A 19,299-nucleotide genomic window follows, 5' to 3' on the forward strand; every position below is an offset into this window, starting at 1 on the left:
TTAACAAATAATTATAATAATTTTGTAGGTATTTAATTGCAATATGAATATTTATTACTTTTGGGACCCGAAAAATTATGGATACGCTACTACTTGTACTAATAATAAATAATAATTTATATAACCAATACAAAAAAATAATTACAGTTTTAAAATCAATTTTCAGTGTTGTACAGTTATCCAAACACATATATAGGTAACCAATGGCGGATCTTTGTTGTGGCTGGGGTGGGCCTGGCCCCCCGCCGAAAAATTTTGTAGTGTATTTTTAGTTACGGCCCCCACTAAAATTTGTGTATAATTGTATAATTACATAGTATATTGCTCAATTTTTTTCTACCGACCCCCCTCGTAAAACCGTTCAAGGTCCGCCACTGTAGGTAACACAACACAAAATCCAAACACACACCCACACACAAACAAAAAAAAAAAAAACCCCAATAAGGATAAAGTTAATTATTTTATAAACGTGCAATTAATACATAAGTAGTACAATTGTATATTGACTAAAACTCTTGGTTGTGGTCCTTGTGAATCCAGTTTTACTTCTTTTTACGATAGAATTAGGAAAGTTAGAGTTATATTCATGTTAAGCTTTTTAATTATTCTATGTTCCCGTTATTAGTTTTAATGTCGAGTAGGATTAGGAAACTATTGTATTATAAATACGTTGACACTTCTAGCTATTTTATTCATCCATATTCTATAGATCAAAGTTAGAGAATTAAACAAAATAATGGCGGGTGGAATAATTATTGATGGTGGAAAGGTTGGTAAAGAGTATCCAGGAAAACTAACTGGTTACGTGTTTTTGAGTTGCCTTCTTGCGGCTGCTGGAGGATTGATATTCGGTTATGACATCGGGATTTCAGGTATATATTTTATTAATCGAATTATATTTTATCTCAAGGTTTAATTTAATTCTTATTTCTTGAATTGAATTAATTCATCTAGCTAGCTAGTGATTCTCTTGATTACGGAGTAGTAAATCTCATATATACATGCTAATTAATTAAAGAGTATTAATCGTGCGTTTCTGATTAGCAAGTGATTGGCTTGAATTGATTTAATTGATCTAGCTAGTGATTTTCTTAATTAGTACTTCGTAAATTTCATAAATCATGCTAATTAATTAAGAGTATTAATCGTACGTTTCTTATTAGATAGTGATTCTCTTAATTAGTAAATCTCATATATACATGCTAATTAATTAAGAGTATTAATTGTACGCTTCTTATTAGATACATCAATTTTTTTTAACTTTTTTTGACGGATACATCAATTGATATAATTATAATTAGTAAATCTCATATATACATGCTAATTAATTATGAGTATTAATCGTACGCTTCTTATTAGATACATCAATTGATATAAATATAATGATATGTAGGTGGAGTTACATCAATGCCGATGTTTTTGGAGAAATTCTTCCCATCAGTGTATAGACAACAGATGGCGGACTCAGGGACGAACCAGTACTGTAAATTCAATAGCGTCAAGTTAACTATGTTCACGTCCTCTTTATACTTGGCTGCATTAGTAGCTTCTATCGTGGCATCAACTGTCACTCGAAAGTGGGGCCGCAAGCGATCCATGTTTGTTGGAGGCCTCCTCTTCCTGGCTGGTGGTGCTATTAATGCAGCTGCTCAAAACGTTGCCATGCTTATCATCGGTCGTATACTTCTTGGTTTTGGCATCGGCTTCGCTAATCAGGTATAACTTCTTTCTATCTGACTTACTTTGACTAAACTGAAACTTATCTGAACTTAATTGAACTTTTATCAAGAATAAACTTATTTGTGTGTGAAAATTTCTGAAAAAAAACTTATTTTTTCTGAACTTATATTAACTATAATATATGTCGAACAAAATAGAGTTACAGTATGAGATGTTTATAAAATCAATCTAGAATACGTTGAAATAATATTATTATCTATAATCAAAGGGGATCTACGTTGTACAAAGGGTTGTCTACCCTATTTTGTTTTTTTAAGAAACAAAAATCTTCAAAAAAAATTGAAAATTAAATTTGGCAGTAAATACAAGTATATAAGTAATACAACTACTAATTATTAGAGCAAAAAGTAATTGCAAATGAGACGTGCCTGGTTTCAGTAGATAGCCAATCTCACTCTTGTTACCCTATGAACACTTGTTAAAGTCGTCCTACAAGCATTTTTGTTAAACTTTTTCTTAACTTGATTTTTGCATAATTACAATTATATACAATAAATTTTCTAAACATGTTAGGATTTTACATTAATATTCTAATATTGTATTCTGCATGTTCTTTAATCAACTTTTTGCTACTTTTAAATATAACTTCCTATTTTACTTAATTTTTTAAAGTGTGCTACTTGTTCTGGTATTGGAACATAGCGTCTAGCATATTAACTTGTTGATTAATGAGTACTTAGTAATCAACCAATTCAAGTAATTATTGTTGAATAATTATATTTTGCAGTCAGTACCTGTGTTTCTGTCAGAGATGGCACCTTACAAGCATCGTGGTGCGCTAAACATGATGTTCCAACTCACAATCACAATAGGAATCCTCATAGCCAATCTCCTTAACTACGTATTTGCCAAAGTTGACCACATTGGGTGGAGGTTGAGTCTCGGAGGAGCTATGGTTCCTGCTCTCATTATCCTTTTTGGTTCTTTAATCCTTCCCGAAACCCCCAACTCCCTCATTGAAAGAGGCAAACCCGATGAAGCTAAGAAACAATTGTTAAAAATCCGAGGGGTAGAAAATGTTGATGCCGAATTCGAAGACCTAGTTACAGCTAGTGAAGCCTCCGAGAAGGTGAAAGACCCTTGGAAAAGCCTATTTAAGGACCGACAATATAGACCCCCTCTTATATTCGCCTTTGTAATCCCAATGTTTCAACAACTTACTGGGATCAATGTGATCATGTTCTATGCACCTGTTTTATTTAAAACAATCGGATTTGCAGACGATGCCTCCCTTATGTCAGCGGTTATTACTGGTGGGGTTAACGTTGTTGCTACTTTGGTTTCTATTTATGGTGTTGATAAATGGGGAAGGCGCTCTCTTTTCCTTCAAGGTGGCAGCCAAATGCTCATTTTTCAGGTAATCCATCTTTTTCAATTGATCTTCTTATTTTACTGAAATCATTAGAATAATTTGGTTGATTAACGACTTATAATATATCTATGTATTGTCAGATACTGGTGGCATCATTCATCGGATGGAAATTTGGGGTGACAGGAGATGCAGCAAATTTGCCAGAATGGTATGCGATTGTAGTTGTATTGTTTATATGCATCTACGTAGCTGGATTCGCTTGGTCATGGGGACCTCTGGGATGGCTAGTACCAAGTGAAATCTTCCCTCTTGAAGTTCGATCAGCTGCACAGAGCATCAATGTATCAGTCAACATGATCTTCACCTTTATTATCGCTCAAGCTTTCCTCCCAATGTTATGTGCCATGAAGTTTGGACTCTTCATCTTTTTCGCCTTCTTCGTGGTAGTTATGACAATATTCATCTACTTCTTGTTGCCTGAGACCAAGAACGTGCCTATTGAAGAGATGAATCTTGTTTGGAAGAACCACAAATTCTGGGGTCATTTCATTCCAGATGATGTAGTTACTCCAGAGATGCCCGTGCTTAAGGCGTAATTAGTTTTTTTTTATATATTTTATCTTTTTAAAGATCAATAAGTACTAAAGTATTATATATGCCAGGATTTACTAGATAGACGTGTTTAATTCATCCAGTCACTAACTATTATGAAGTTATAATAAATTTGTACGTTGAGAATTTTCACAAGGAGTTATTTATTTGTTTATTATTATGCACTAATTTTATCATGTGTTTATAAATAAATATCTTAATTTTGACTAATTAATTATAATTGATTCCCATTGATCACAACGTATACCATCCTAATTAAGATATTTACACAACAATATTCTGATGTACAAATATTTTTTGACTATATATTAACATATTCTATAACCAACTAGGCCTCTCCCGTTATTGTTTGAATCACTCGTTCTTTATTTGTGCAACTGCAATGGTTGAGGTATACTCCTAGGTACTTCCTATATATTTTTCTCATTACTTAATCACTAAATAAAAACCTACAGATGAAATAATACTAACTTCTAATATTGAATTCCCAAAATTTGATGCCGGAACAATATAGAATTATAATTTTAACTCATCTATATTATTAAAGTAGAGTGGTGACTAATAAAAGGCCTCCAAAACCCCGATTCTGAAACCACGACTACTCCACGTCATCACCCTTAATTCCCTTGAATTTAGCTGAATCAAATAGAAAACTATCAAAGCATGACATTAAAATATCAACAAAGGGAAAAAAGTTACGGAGTACTAACAAAAAAAGAAAATATGTACAATTTTAGTTAATTCAAATAATAACATGAATAAAGAAGGAAACTAAAATTAATGCTCTTTTTTATTAGCTTCCTTTTTTATAGAAATCTCGTGCATTAGCACGGACATAGACTTGTTGTTCAATAATATAAATATAGAATTATAATTTAAGAAACTATAAAATAATCAAACCTCAAACCATGTATTAATTTCTTGTAATAAAATTATTTATTTAAATCTTTAACATGAAAAAGATACCTTGAACCAAAACATGTTGCAAGTCTATAGGTTAAAATATTCCAATCAAAATTGAACATGATCAAAGTTGGATAGCAAGAGAATAATGAAATACATTTCACAAATGATATAATGAAACCAAAAAACAATACATTATTAAAAAAAAAAAAATTAAAAAAAAAAAGGTCCAATTGGTTGCCAATTTGCCATGACACCATCAAGCATACTCCACTTTGAGAATGGATCAAAGTTAAAGGTCCAAAGGCCCGTCAAAAAAAAGGTTAAAGGTCCAAAGGCATCGTAGCAGGCTTGGCCCAATCTTTGCAGGAATCTCCCTCCAACGGCCCATCAAAGGCCCAAACACTTCTTTGTATCCAAGGTTCAATTAATCGAGAGTGTAGACGTCAATACTCAATACGGAGTACATCATTTTGTTGTTGATAATCATGTCTCGTTGTCTGTTTATTGTTGAGGACTTGAAGCAAAGTTTCGTGAATTTCAATGTAACTTTTCAATAGAGAACATTAGAACACTATGTACAAAAGCAACTTTTTGTACGTTATACTATAAATTATAAGCTTATGCAGGATATAACTTGTTGTGTCTTTTCTCCCCCTCATTTGCTCATTTGGAAACCAAATAATTCAGTGAGCAAATAAAGTTCTTGGACCTTTTGGTTATTCCGGCTGTACAATAAAATTTGCTTAATTATGATGTCATTAGCTCACTAATCAGTTGGAATATGGACTAATGTAGCAATTGACATCAATTGGTTAGAAAGGTAGGTAGAGATTGACAACTTTTAACGATGTAGTTAGTAATTAATAAACTCCCTATCAACCTATGTACTATTGACAAATTTCGAGTATTGCATTGAACAATCCATAGTAAATTGTATACATAAGCATCCTACATTGATTCCCCTTGACTTTAGTCACTAATATAATATAAATAGGATGTTATTGGATATTGTCTTAATTAAATAGGTCATGGTGTGGTGGAATAAGCAAAGTTTCGTGAATTTCTATGTAACTCGCTAACTAATAAGACTATGTAGAAAACCACTTCTTGTGCGTTATACTAAAAAGTATGAGCTAATACATGATACAACGGTTTGTCCCCCCCCCCCCCCCCTCCCGTTTGCTCATAATGAGCAGAATAAATCTTGATTATACCGATTCTATATTAAAAATTACCAGCATATAGCTAGTTTTTTTTATTTGTTTTCTTTTAATTTAACGATCAAATAACTTAACACAATGTATCTTTCATTACGATTAAAGGATTAACCCACTATTATAATATTCAACTTTAAAATTCAATGCATCCAAATAAGTGACGTACAAATACCCTCCAATTTTATGCCCAAACTTCATGATCCATCTCTTTCACACCAACACCACCCAAAAAGCCTATCAACATATAAATGGTAAAAATATATTCGAAAATTAAAAATCTTTAATGATTCTCCCACCTCCATAAAAAAGAATCAAACCTTCAAAACAAATCTCATTTTCTTTAAATTCCCCAAACTACCCTCCAACCTAAACCACCCAATTTCAAAATCCAACCCCTATTTCCGTCATTTCCCAAAAAACTCCTCGTAATTTAAAAAGCTTTAAAATTCATTTCCTTTAAAATCCCCAAACTACCCTCCAACCTAAACCACCCAATTTCAAATCCAAGCCCTATTTCCGTCATTTCACCCAAAAACGCTCTTTCATAATTTAAAAAGCTTTAAAAATAAGGGCGCCAAAACTCTCTCCCTCGCGCGCCTCCTTCCCTTCACTATTAAAACCTCTCTTTCATTTTCATTTTCACCTCCCGCCACCTCTAATTCATCAAATCTCAACATCCCACATTTTCTCTCTCCTCCCAAAATGCGCCACCACATCGCCGCCGCTTCATCCACCCCAACAACACCCGCTACCCCGTATCTAGATCCTTCTAAACGGGCGAAAAGGCGTGGGAGTTACAACTGTGGCCGATGTGGTCTTCCCAAAAAAGGCCACGTCTGCGACGGCACCACCACCACCACCACCAACAACTATATCGTCAACTCCGCCACTGATACTCCGTCGACTCCCCGCCTTCCACCGCTTCGGACACAGCGGGCGTTATCCTTTGACGACGTGGACGTCGGGGATTCGTCCGATAACGAGACGGCGGTTGGTTTGGGAGCAATCGATGAGGAGGAAGACGAGAACTTCTTCGATGCCGATGAGATTGTTTCCGGTGGGTTGCCTGCCGGTTGTATGTGGGAGGTGATGAAGAGGTTGCCTCCTTCATCGGTGTTGTTGGCTTCTGGGGTTTGTAAAGGATGGAGAGGTATAGCGGGTCGGGTTTGGAAAGCTACTGAAGAGTTACGGGTTAGGGTTCCGGTGAATGGGTCAGTTGGGTTTGTCGGGTCGGTTTTGAAGAAGTGTTGTGCATCTCTTGTTAGGATCTCTCTTCGGATGGATAGGTTTGGTTCTGGATTTTTATTTTATTTTGTTAGTTGATTGATTTTGTTCGGTTGGATTAGATCTAGGGTTTTATGTTTGATCTGGATGAAATGGGGCGGAATTTATAAGATGATGATGATTATGATGTTGAAATTAAAAACGGTGTGATGACTGGTTAGGTTTACATTAAAGTTGATGAATCAAGAATTATATGGGGTGATAATTGGACCTGCATTTTTCTTTTTGAGATATGATTTGATTTTGGTGTTCTAATATCTTGGATCTTTTGATTTCTGTTTTGTTTAATCATGTGTTGTTGAGTAGGATCTGGGATTTTGAGGGGTTTGATTTGAATTTAATCAAGTGAAAGTATAAGATCAGATAGGTATGCGCAAATTGAGTTAATTTGTGTTAAATGAGAGAAATTTAGGGTTTCATTGATGAGGTTGGAATGAAAATGTTCTTAATGAATAATGAATACCAAGGATTTACCTTACCCTAGTTGAAAAACAACTGACTGAACCTTCATAGTTCCAATTGGATTTTGGTTACTTTTGGATTTCTATAAAAGATGTGTTATTTGATTATTAGATCTAGGGTTTTGGAGATCTTAAGTGGTTAGCAAAAAGAATAAAGGTATTGATGAAATATACACAAATGACACTCCAATGCTTGAGACTATCTTTTGTGATAAGAGAAAGGATATTGATGATTGTTCCTCGATCCAATAAGTGATGAGATGTGTTACTCAACAAAGAACAAAACATGGAAACTTGAAATGATCCATAAGTCATAGTATTATGTGATTTATCACCCAACTTAAAAATGGACAAGGTTATTGTTTGTTTCGAATGAATGAATATAGGGGTTTTGATCTATGAATGAAATGAAATTGTTTATGGACCTACATTGTTGTGATTTCTTTGGTACAAGACTCCAAGTTTAAATGTGAAGTTCAAGTAATATTTCTAGTTCAAGACTTTGCTGTGTTGCTATGTATGAGAGGAATCTTAGTTGACATAACTTCAGCATTGTTGTGGCTGTAAATCTACAATGAAAAGGAGATAAATGGTTTTACTTTGTGTTACATTTAAAACATAATGTGTTTGTTTTACTGGCATTTCTATTGTTGAATTATATTCATCAACTTTTTTATTTGTTGCAGTGATGTGGATGCGACACTACTAGCTTGCATTGCGTTCTCTTGCCCGAATCTGGAGTCCATGGAGATCTCTACCTCAGAGTTGTCAGTTAACCGGATAACTGGGTATACATATTATGCTCCCTCTTTGTTTTTCTAACATTTTATTGGGAAATTCTCCAATTAAGGTCTTCAGTATCGTCACATACAAAACCATAATGCTTTGATATTTAAGAACGCGGCTCACTTATGACTTATTTGTGAAATGAGCTCCCCTTTTTCCTGTCATTATCTTTGTGGAAATGGATTATTGGATATGAACATGGTTTTAAACATTTGACACCAAAATTTTGGGGATTGTGTTAAATATGTAAAAGGATAGTTGATTCAAACTCTAGATAAATCCTAGTGTTTGGGGAACTCGATCATGTAATGCAGGGAACAATTCATGCCACTCTTCATTTCAAATGACTTTGTAAGGCTGGTTATTGTTTGTAATGGTTTCAGCACACCAACTGGTAAATTGATTGCTTTGCTCTACTGGAAAAATAACTGGTTATTGATTGTTTTATGGTAGCATCAACATGTCACTTGCCAAATTGTAAACAATGATGTCTGATAAACTTTTGGGGAGTGGATTGTTTGTTTTATAGAAGTTCATTAATTTTAGTATGAATCCCATAGTGCAAGTCTTGAATTGTTGAATGTGCTTTTTCTTAGCTCTGCTAATACTCAAGTAGTCATTGACACTGTTTTACTTGTACTGTAGAGATGAACTTGGTCGTTTTGTTGCTGATAGACGGTGTCTCACTAGCCTTAAGATTGAAGGGTGCTCTAATCTAGGATCAATTGTTATTTCTTCAAGTAGTCTTTCTACTCTCTGGCTTTCTGATCTTCATTCTCTATCTAAGACGGTGATTACTCTTATCCTTTTCATTGAATTTTTTTTAGGTCTTAACTTATACCTGTTGTATCTTTTTGCCTTCCCTTTTTCTGTTTGTGCTTATTTGGGTCTCATTATCGCAGATTATCAACTGCCCTAATTTGAAGGAGGTTTCTTTGAACTTTTCTCATCAAGAAAATGATATTACTGATCTCACAACCATGATGGACAACTTGGGAAGATTCTGCCCAAAATTGCAGAACATTCATGTTGCATCACCTAAATTGTCTCATGCTACTGTTCTTGCTCTCTCATCAGCAAATTTGAGGTCAGTAAGCTGTGTTGGTTTTTGTTTCTTATTACAAGAAGAGAAAGCATTATACTCTTTTTTAATCAAGCCTACAATTAGATATGATGATGATGAGGTTTAATAAACTCTAATGGTTGATGTTTCTTCATATTCAGGGGATTGAGAATGCTCTCATTAGTGTTGGGTTCTGGCATCACAGATGCTTCTGTTGCTGCCATTGCCTACAGCTTTTCAAAGTTAGAGCTCCTTGACTTGAGTGGGTAATGCCTCAGCTTCAGTTGTTTTTATTGCTTTGTTTCCAGTATACTGTTTTTCTGCATGAATCTTATATTGTTTTTATTGTTGATTCAGGTCTGGCATCACTGATAGTGGCATTGGAATGATATGTAACGTGTTCTCCCGAACTTTGTCAAGATTGTTGCTAGCTCTTTGCCCTAATATCACTTCAAGTAATTTCCTATTTCCTACCTTTTTTTCAAGTATTTCACCACTATCTCTATTTGGGTTTCATTTGGAAGATCTATATTGATTTTAAAGGAACTAACTTCCTTCCTGTTTATGATTAGGTGGGATTCAATTTGCCACAGCACAATTGCCTTGTCTGGAGCTAATGGACTGTGGTATGTCAATTTGTGATCCAAACGTGGATGATGTTTCTGTGAAAGAAAGCAATGATAATGAACCACAGAAAAGTAGCAAGTTGCATCATATGTATCAGAAGCTTATCATTAAGCATAATCGACTGAAGAAACTTAGCTTGTGGGGTTGTTCTGGCTTAGATGTGAGTCCCTTTGCTATGCACAGATAGGCTTAATAGACTTTTTATATGTGAACTTGTTTCTGACTTGGGAAGTTAAACAAAATGCAGGCTATTTGCTTAAACTGTCCAGAACTCAGAGACCTGAACCTTACTTCCTGTAAAAATTTGCAGCCAGGTTTGTATTTTGGAATGTCTAATTTACAATTGATGATTTTGGTAAATACTGTTAGTTAAGGTTTCTAATGAGGTTCTTTGCTTTATTTAGAGAGGTTGCTACTTCAGTGTTCCAATTTGGAAAGTGTTCATGCTGCTGACTGTGAAAATTCGCTACGTGAGGTTATTGAAACTCAGGTATATATCAATTCCCTCGTACAAGTTCAATGATAAACATTCCCCTGACCATGCTCATCTCAGTGTTGTTTCATCTTGTTGATTATGAAGTTTAGCATTAAACTTTTATTATAGTGTTTCAATATAGAATTCCATTGAAACTTTATGCATTAAGAATTCTGCCTGTAAAGTTTAAGCTGAATGATCAATGCCTTAGTAGCCCTTATTAAAGAACTTTAGTGGATAATTTGGTCTGAAGTTACACAATCATCAAAAGCAAAATCATACTCAAGACTCAAGAGTGAAACTTATGAAAGTGATTTTGGGAGTTCATTAATTATGTGGGATATACTTAAATGAAGTTAGTATTGTGTTCAAAAGAACCCTGGAATTGAAAAAATCAACCTGTTTGACATTCATTATGAAATTCTCGCAGATTGAAAATGCTCCACTAGAAAGCCAATATCTAAGCAAGCGCATGGCTGATGGATCCAAGAGAGTTAGAGTTCCTCACATTCTCAGCCAACAGGTACATATTATACTCTTGCAGAACATACTAAATTACTTGGTGATTTTATGTTTAAATTACTGGTGCATTGGTTCCTAAAGTCCTTCTGTTCAATGTTGCCTTAAACTTTGATCACTGAACTTTGAGCACAGACCAGAACTAGCACACTGTCTTTTCCCCATTTGTCATAAATCTCAAATTTGATTTCCTATGATTCGTTTTCTAGACTATTCGTCTCAGGCTCTGTTTGGTAGGGTGTAAACCCTTTTCATGGAAAAGGATTTTCCCCTTTTCAGTTGTTTGGTTTGGCAAGGGATGAAAAACTATTTCCTTAACTCCCTCAAAGGTGGAAAAACATTTTCCATTTGAATGGAAGGGAAACCCACTTTTCCACCTTTCCTCCTTACTTCCTTCTCCCTTCTTCCCATGAATATTCACCCATATTCTCCCATTTTCCTTTGTCTATTACCAATGAAAAAGGAACCAAAAAAAGGAAAACTAGTCCATGGAAAATCATTTTTCACTGAAAATGTCTTAAGCTAAACCAAACGAAGCCTTAGTCCGGTTTGGCTATGTTTGACATAAGAATGCCTTATGTATGATACTTCCAAAATATCTGCTTGTTCTGATAATATGATCTCCCTATCCTTGCCCTAGTCTTTTAAGTAAGCTGGTGTTTGTTGCTCTCGAGCTACCAATTCTGCCCATGATATTTCATGCATTAACATGTCACAAGAAAGTGAACTAAATGTTTAATTTTGGTTGATGATGCACCCTAAACCCTAAACACTACTACACCAGAGTCAACTTTTGTTACCATATCTTTTTCTTGGCTGTTAAAATTGAGCTAAATGTTTAATTTTGGTTGATGCAGCCTTCTTCTGATGATTCCAAGCAATACCGAGCTCCCAAACGAAGATGTGTTGTATTTATGGGATGAACCCTAAAATTGTGATTATATATGTAAATCATTGAAGGTTCCTTGTATTACATACTGGGGTCACAGATCATTGTTTGATCTGGGGAGTAATTGGCTCCTTATCCCCTTTGTTGACAAAACACCTTCTGTTGTTCTCTAAGTTAGATTCTAGTGTAGGAGGAAAGCATTGTATGAACAAAGGTGTTGAAGTTACTCTGTAATTCTTTACTAATAAAACAGAAATTGTAAGTTAAGTGACAAATTGTTTAATGAAAATTCCATTAGTGTGTTATTCTCCAGTTTCTCAGATCTGATAACTGGAAATTTGAAGCTGTATCTCTCTGCATAGAATGATTTTTTCATTAGTGCTATGGTCTGTTTGGTAACTGACTTTTTGTTGCCTTTTTCATTGGTTTTTGGCTTTTGTTATGTGGTCAAGCGGCCAATATACATGTTTGGTAAATGACTTTTCTTGGTTAAAAAACCAGTTTTTCCGCCAAAACTCAAAAGCTACAGTAAGAGTAGCTTTTTGGATTGGTTGTTGGCTTTTCATTTAGTAATTACATCTTTATCTCTTTTGTATGAAACAGCTAGTAGCCAACATCCAAATTTACCGAACATGTTTTTAGAAAATATACAGTCAAACAGCCAACATAAAAAGCTAACACAAATCGCCGGAAAAACAAGCAAGTGGAACAGCTACTGGCCAACAGTCAATTGTCAAACAGGCCCAATGTGTTTGTAGCTCCCCCACTTTGGGCTTATTGGCTCCTTGGGCCCTGCTAGCACAACGGCCCACCACCAGTAGAGAATTCGGTTTGCTTAGATAAAGCTCCACAAGGATTATGGATGGGTCAAGCCTATGGCCCAACGGTCAGATTGAGGGCAATTAATGCCACTTTATATACAAACCATCCTTCATTATATTAGTCACACTCACCTACAATATTAAAGATTGATTATCTATTCTATATCGACTAACTTAGGCATCAGAGCGGTTTTCCTAGAAAACACCCAGGACAAGTTCACCTCTCTTTTTTACCGCAAGTCCACGTCTGAATCTGAAGCCCAAGTTTGTGATCTTCTGCATAATACCTACATAGGAATAGTTTACACCCGAAACACTACAATTGTCGTGCTAAATTACTGTAAAAGGCTCATTAATCCAGGAAATGTGAAGTCTTCAACTTATATAATGAGCCACAAGGGCAATACAAATTACAAATGGGGCGGGGAATCGAACCTGAAACATATAGTACAAAGACTCTCGGTCTTAACCACTAGGCCAAAACCTCATTGGTACTTCACTTTTAAGGGGATCTAACTCTTTACCCGCATCCATATGTTGATATGCTTATCCACAGATGACACAAGTGGATCTATAGATGAATATTATATATTAAAAATTCACACTAAAACTGAACATATATGAGTATTACCTCGGATTTTTTCAGTTGCACTTCAACACCAGCTAGTTGCATACTCTAATTTGACTATTTTTATGATTTATACTCCGTACTATGGAAAATAATATCGTGTCGGATCTTAATAATTTGTCTCAGTGTATAGTCCATATTAATTCTTTTATTTACGTATAGCAATAAAATCACTTTAAACAAGGTAAAGTTTAAAAAGAAATTGATGAAATTACATACTCAGTTAATAAGACCGAATTAATCAGATAATTGAAAATCCATCTAATATTTTCTCTATTAAAAGCCAATTCTTGAATATTTTAGTATCCACCTAAAATGATTATAATACTACTTAATATTTAAATGGTTAATTACATTTATAAACTTTTTTTTTTTTTAGGGAACATTTATAAACTATTGGATCATTATAGAATCTCGTAAGATATTATTTATTGAATAACTAGTTACAATATAATAAGACAATACTTATTAATACTTTGTTGGTAACAAATAACAATTATGTGTAATGTTGTCGTGTTTGAATTGGACACACAATTGAAGGAGTATAGAATTCATTCGATTCCTCACCATCACTTGAGTTCACACTCCTCCGTACAAAACAAAAATAAATATAAAAACAAAAATAAACATAAAAACAAAAATAAAAATAAAAATAAAAACAAAAATTGAGAGTGTACTCTTGTTATATACACGGATCAAACAGGGAAGAATGTCCGTCCACATGATTTCATTCACGGACTCTTGTACTCTTCTTTGTTTTTTAATTTACAAACTTTTATATAATCCGGTCTTACACAATAAAATCACATTGGTGTCATACAAATTAAGCAGTGAAATCAATTACTTAAACCACTGGAACTAATTAGTTTTTCTTTTTGTGTGTGTTAGCACCCGGTTCACCCTTAGGGCTAATCAGAATTCGGGGCGAGTTCTGGGTGGATAGATTTCAGTCCCCTCCCAATTGTTGTTGCGGAGGATCGAACACGAGTTCTCCCTACCAAGTTCAGGCCCAATCACCAATGAACCAACATGCAATTGGTACTGGGACTAATTAGTTAAACACTGAAACCAATTAGTTAATCAATGAAACTAATTAGTAAAGCACTAGAACTAATTAGTTAAGCACTGAAACCAATTAGTTAAGCAATGAAACCAATTAGTTAAGCAATAAAAGTGGTCTTTCCGGTAAGACGGTCTTACACGAAAGTTACCGTTTTTAATTTGCTTATAAATACGGACTAATCGCAACGATTTTCGTAGAAAATGTTTAAAATTGTCGATATTTTCAATATACAAGTATTTTTTTTAACATAATTCTCAATCTATCATACACGTCATTAGTTGTCTTAAAAAAATAAAATTTCCCCCAGATTCAAAATTGAGACGTCAACTGAATAGGCGGTCTATGACAAAACCACCAATTCGGTTGACGGTTTTCCTTGGTTTTCACAAATACTACGCATGGCAAGTAAAGTGGAAATAATGTTCATCACATAATTTATAAACCATCAATTGAATTGACGGTTAAGTAAACAACCAATTGGATTGGCGAAATATTTAGGAACTTCAACGCTATTCTACAGAAATCGATGGACTGATCCTTGTAAAAGTTAAAGATGACATAAAACAAAACCAACAACGGGAGTTTCCCTCGTGATCGAAGAGAGTCTCGTACCTCTTTTTCTTTTCTCCTTACTCTTTAAATAAAATCAAAACTCTAAAGTACAAACTCATTTATTCACCAGTGATTTGATTTCCTAATTGACATGATTAAAATCGAGGGAATGTGTATAATAGGTCACAATAGCTAAGTTTGTACTTCCTCCGTCTTTTAATACTCGCAACGTTTGGAGTTTTGTCACTATTCATATAATCTACTTTGACTATTCGTAGTGTTTGCTATATAAGATAAAACATAGTCATATGGGATCTTGTTAGATTCGTCTCAATGTGTATTTTCAAAATATCAACTTTTTATAATTTTTGCATAAAGATAATTTAAGATATAAATAATCAAAGTTGTGCATCGACATGCGTGAAAATAACAAACGTTGCGAGTATTAAAAGACGGAGGAAGTATTAATTATCTCTTCTCCCCCCGTTTGTAATGTAGACAGTAGACTTGTTATTAAAAACCAGTTACCTACCAAACAAAAGAAAGAAGAAAGGTTAGAAGAAGAGTGGCATGCATTATTAGGCCGTGATTGATGGCAACATAACCAGTCGTCTACCACTAACTTTAACCTAATTATTTAACCAACTAAAGTGCTAATTTGGTTCATTAACTTTTTTTAATCTTCGGCATTTTAGGCTTTCAGCAGTCATGCCAAGATGATATTATGCATTTGAGGGCCAAGGTTACTCGCGCGTTAAACCATTGTCTTCCTAAATTGTTTTCTAAATAACACGTGTGAGTATCTCACATTGATAAAAGAAAACAGATAGATGTTCGTGTAATTGGCTAAGCAGTTAGGCTAGTAGGGTGTAAAACGTTTTTATGGAAATTGATTTTTCCTTGTCAAACAAAACAACACGTGTGAGTACTTCACATTGATAAAAGAAGAGAGATCGATGTCCGCGTAATTGAATAAGTAGTTAGGCTACGTATGATAGGGTGTAAAACGTTTACATAGAAAACGATTTTCCCCTTTTAAATCTTTTACGTTGTTTGGTTTGACAAAGGATGAAAAATAATTTTCTATAACTCTCTCATAAGAGGAATAACATTTTCCATCTGAAAGTAATGGAAACCACTTTGCCATATTTCCTCCTTACATCCATCTTTCTTTTTCCCATCAATTTTCACCCATTTTCCTTTTTCTATTACTTTTCTTGTAAGGAACCAAACAAAGGAAAATGATTTTTTGGTATTTACTACCTTAAAAATACACCAATTTTGTATTTACTTCCTTATGAAAATTTTATTTTAAATTACTACCTTTAAGTTCCATTTTTTTTGTATTCACTACCATTTTACAATTTTTCCATTTTAAAATTGAGATATCTCTTTCGTTTCTTAATCATTTTAAGTGATTCAAAGCCCATTCTTCTCATTTATATGTAAGGATTCCATAGGGATCTTACCTTTTAACATTTCGTAAAAGTTTAAACAAATTAAATATTATTTTTAAAATTTTAAAATGTTTATGAATTATCAAACGAATTTTTTTGAAATGACATTCTCAATGAAATCCCTATAGAAAAAGGAAAATAATGAACTTCGAATTACTTTAAACGATTAAGAAACGAAAGAGATATCTTAATTTTAAAATGAAAAAACTGTAAAGTGGTAGTAAATAAAAAAAATCTGGAAGTTTAAGGTAGTAATTTAAAATAAAAATTTAATAAGGTAGTAAATACAAAAGTGGTGTATTTTAAAGGTAGTAAATACCAAAATTTCCAAAGGAAAATTATATATTTTAAAATTGTGTTTTCTTATGAAAAATGTTTTCCATTGGAAAATTATTTTTCATTGAAAAGTTTTACACCAAACAAAACGGTTTCTTAATCGCTTACTTTCATTATTGTCATAGACTTCAGTTTTAAGTAAGAGTGAGCACAACAAGTACCCTGTCAAAATTTCAAGAATCGCAATCAAATAACTATTTATCACATAAAACTTTATATAAAGATACGTTATAACAAGTAATGTGGGACGAGAGAGTAATATAAAAATCTACAACCAAGTGATAAGTTATAAAAATCACACCTTATTTCAAGATAAATGAATCAATGATCCTTATCTGATCACAGGCTGGCCAATGGAGTAAATGTAGTCTCCGCCAATCAATGTAATAAATTGGGTGAGTGTGGACCTTTTAGGGCTGGTAGCCTGGAGCCCAAGATAACTTCCCACCACTCTCTTTTACTTTTTACATTGTGCTTATTTTGTCAACAAATTAACTTTTCTAGGTCCAACCATTTTACACTATCTTCTTAATGTTAGGTTCTAAGTTCTAACCACTTTGAGCTCCGCCTAGTCAATCTCCATAATTGGCGAGTGAAATATATTAAAAATTATTTTCGTAAATAAATTATCAAAATATACAATTTATATATTTAAATATACAATCTCTTTCTATTATTAAAATTATTTTCTTTTATTTTTATTTTTATAAAATATCAAATATATTGCACATCGCACTTTTTAGATTGTATATTTTTTTATTATAATTACGAGAATGCCACTTAATATGCCAATCAAGGGGATTGTTTTGAAATTTCTTAGTATAATTTTTTCCTAGTTTGGTCTGGTCTGGTCTGATTATTTTTATAAATTTTTATATAAGGTGTTCATATATATACAAAAGATTACATTGGTATTTTGTAAATGGAATCAATTAGTTAAGCAATCAAAACGGTCTTTTCGGTAAGGCGGTCTTACACAAAACTTGTCAGATTGGTTTATGGGAGTATTTTTTGCTTTTTGTTGTTCTACTCTGATCTGATTTTTCTGATCCGATTTAATAAGAATAAGAATAAGTCGATGAGAATAAATCTTTGTCTCTTTTAAAATCTAAAACAATCCAACATAAGTACACTTAAACATACTCCAATCTCATTAGAATTTAACCCATGTGGGTAAGAAAAAGAAATAGTTAAACGGTTTAATAGAGATAAAGGTTTATTTGGACTAGTAAGTAGTAACAAGTGAATCATTTAGATATTTATAGGGTATCATGGTAATAAATATTGGACAAATAAGATTTTTTTTCAAAAGGGACTAACAAAAAAGTAACTCTATATGAAAAGAAAAGTACGAGTAACATTTAATAATGGACTCTTTTTTTAATCAATTACTACCTCTGTTTCATTAAGTTCTTACACTTTGAAAAATGTGTCCAATAATTAAAATTTTGACCGTAAATTCTCACTATTATATCTATCAAAAAATTTCATGAGATATCTTGTTAGATTCGTCTCAAAATTTATTTTATAAATATCAAATTTTTATAAAATTTTTATCGTACAGAATTGGATAGTACTGCTTTTGAAACAAAGATAGTACTCCGTACTTCGTACTACTTTTGAGTCCAAAAAAAATAAAAATCAATTACTACTTCAATTTAATCAGTAAAAAGAGAGGGAATGCCCCATTATGTTTGGCATATAAAGTACTTTGTTGGGAATATCATTTTATGCCTTTTTTAATTGCAAACTACCTTCTTAAGTACGGAGTAAAAGTTTTACAACAATCAATCTCTTTTTGCTTTCGATTATTTACGTCAAGCTAATGTGATTACCCTTGCATTAATCACGGCTTTCAAAAATATAACATCTAGATTCTCTCGTCTTAAAATATAAATTTAAAGGTTTAATAAGTTTCTATCAGGTCTCGAAAATTCATATAATTGTATACATTTCTGATAAGTCCAAATCTCATTTACTAGTGAAGAGAGTACATCATTAATTAGTTCGATTAGTTGGTTCTTTTAAATGCTAGAAAATGACATGTTTCTATATATATTTGACGATTAACTTTTGCCTAAATCGTTACATAATTTATAGCTTATAGTCCTAAATGAAAATACTTCTTCAATTCCGTCCAAAATTTAAGTAACGTATTTGACTTTCTACAGTCAAAACTTGTCAACTTTGATTGTATTTTATAACTACATCAGAAAAGTCATCAAATATATACTGATATACTAATTCGTACTCTTTATTTGTTATAATTTGCATATTTTCAAAATAATATACCAAATAACTTACACTAAACCGTGGAAGAATCACATGAAAGTTAGTACCAAATTTATACGAGGTCTTTTAACTTCAAGCGAGTCTTATAAACTCATATAAGTGCACTTCTGAGTTCTGATAAATCTATATTTAATTGACCAGTGAAAAGAGTACATCATTAATTAGTTCGATTAGTTGGTTCTTTTAAATGCTAGAAAATGACAGGCTTTCATATATCTCTGCCAATTACTTTTTCCGTTTCTTTTTGTTTGTTACGTAT

General features: G+C 33.1%; 2 protein-coding genes across 3 annotated transcripts; both read left to right on the forward strand.

Moving 5' to 3' along the window:
• The first annotated feature begins 429 nt into the window (after positions 1-429).
• On the forward strand, positions 430-3,811 carry LOC110781796 (sugar transport protein 1-like). Of its 2 annotated transcripts, XM_056828659.1 has the most exons (5): positions 430-799; positions 851-872; positions 1,394-1,716; positions 2,468-3,097; positions 3,193-3,811. In XM_056828659.1, the coding sequence occupies exons 1-5, from the start codon at positions 737-739 to the stop codon at positions 3,646-3,648; spliced, it is 1,494 nt and encodes a 497-aa protein (XP_056684637.1). In that variant the 5' UTR covers positions 430-736; the 3' UTR covers positions 3,649-3,811. The 2 variants fall into 2 exon arrangements, with proteins under 2 accessions (XP_056684637.1, XP_021841542.1); XM_021985850.2 differs by having other exon boundaries at positions 447-872; positions 3,193-3,807.
• Positions 3,812-6,416: 2,605 nt separating this feature from the next.
• On the forward strand, positions 6,417-12,196 carry LOC110783822 (F-box/LRR-repeat protein 17). The gene is made up of 11 exons (XM_021988209.2): positions 6,417-7,073; positions 8,219-8,320; positions 8,964-9,108; positions 9,221-9,405; positions 9,543-9,647; positions 9,739-9,836; positions 9,954-10,168; positions 10,256-10,322; positions 10,413-10,498; positions 10,914-11,006; positions 11,860-12,196. Exons 1-11 carry the CDS (start codon positions 6,490-6,492, stop codon positions 11,923-11,925), a joined length of 1,746 nt encoding a protein of 581 aa, XP_021843901.1. The 5' UTR covers positions 6,417-6,489; the 3' UTR covers positions 11,926-12,196.
• Positions 12,197-19,299: the final 7,103 nt, after the last annotated feature.

Source organism: Spinacia oleracea, chromosome 5 (genome assembly GCF_020520425.1).
Source record: "Spinacia oleracea cultivar Varoflay chromosome 5, BTI_SOV_V1, whole genome shotgun sequence".
Lineage (NCBI taxonomy): Eukaryota > Viridiplantae > Streptophyta > Magnoliopsida > Caryophyllales > Amaranthaceae > Spinacia > Spinacia oleracea.

Excerpts from the sequence above, each read along its gene's own strand:
- LOC110781796 (XM_021985850.2), top strand. The coding sequence starts at position 737 with ATGGCGGGTGGAATAATTATTGATGGTGGAAAGGTTGGTAAAGAGTAT. Across the intron at positions 873-1,393 it reads TTATGACATCGGGATTTCAG|GTGGAGTTACATCAATGCCG; the intron begins GTATATATTTTA and ends AATGATATGTAG. Across the intron at positions 1,717-2,467 it reads GCATCGGCTTCGCTAATCAG|TCAGTACCTGTGTTTCTGTC; the intron begins GTATAACTTCTT and ends TATATTTTGCAG.
- LOC110783822 (XM_021988209.2), top strand. The coding sequence starts at position 6,490 with ATGCGCCACCACATCGCCGCCGCTTCATCCACCCCAACAACACCCGCT. Across the intron at positions 10,169-10,255 it reads GGGGTTGTTCTGGCTTAGAT|GCTATTTGCTTAAACTGTCC; the intron begins GTGAGTCCCTTT and ends AACAAAATGCAG. Across the intron at positions 11,007-11,859 it reads CTCACATTCTCAGCCAACAG|CCTTCTTCTGATGATTCCAA; the intron begins GTACATATTATA and ends TGGTTGATGCAG.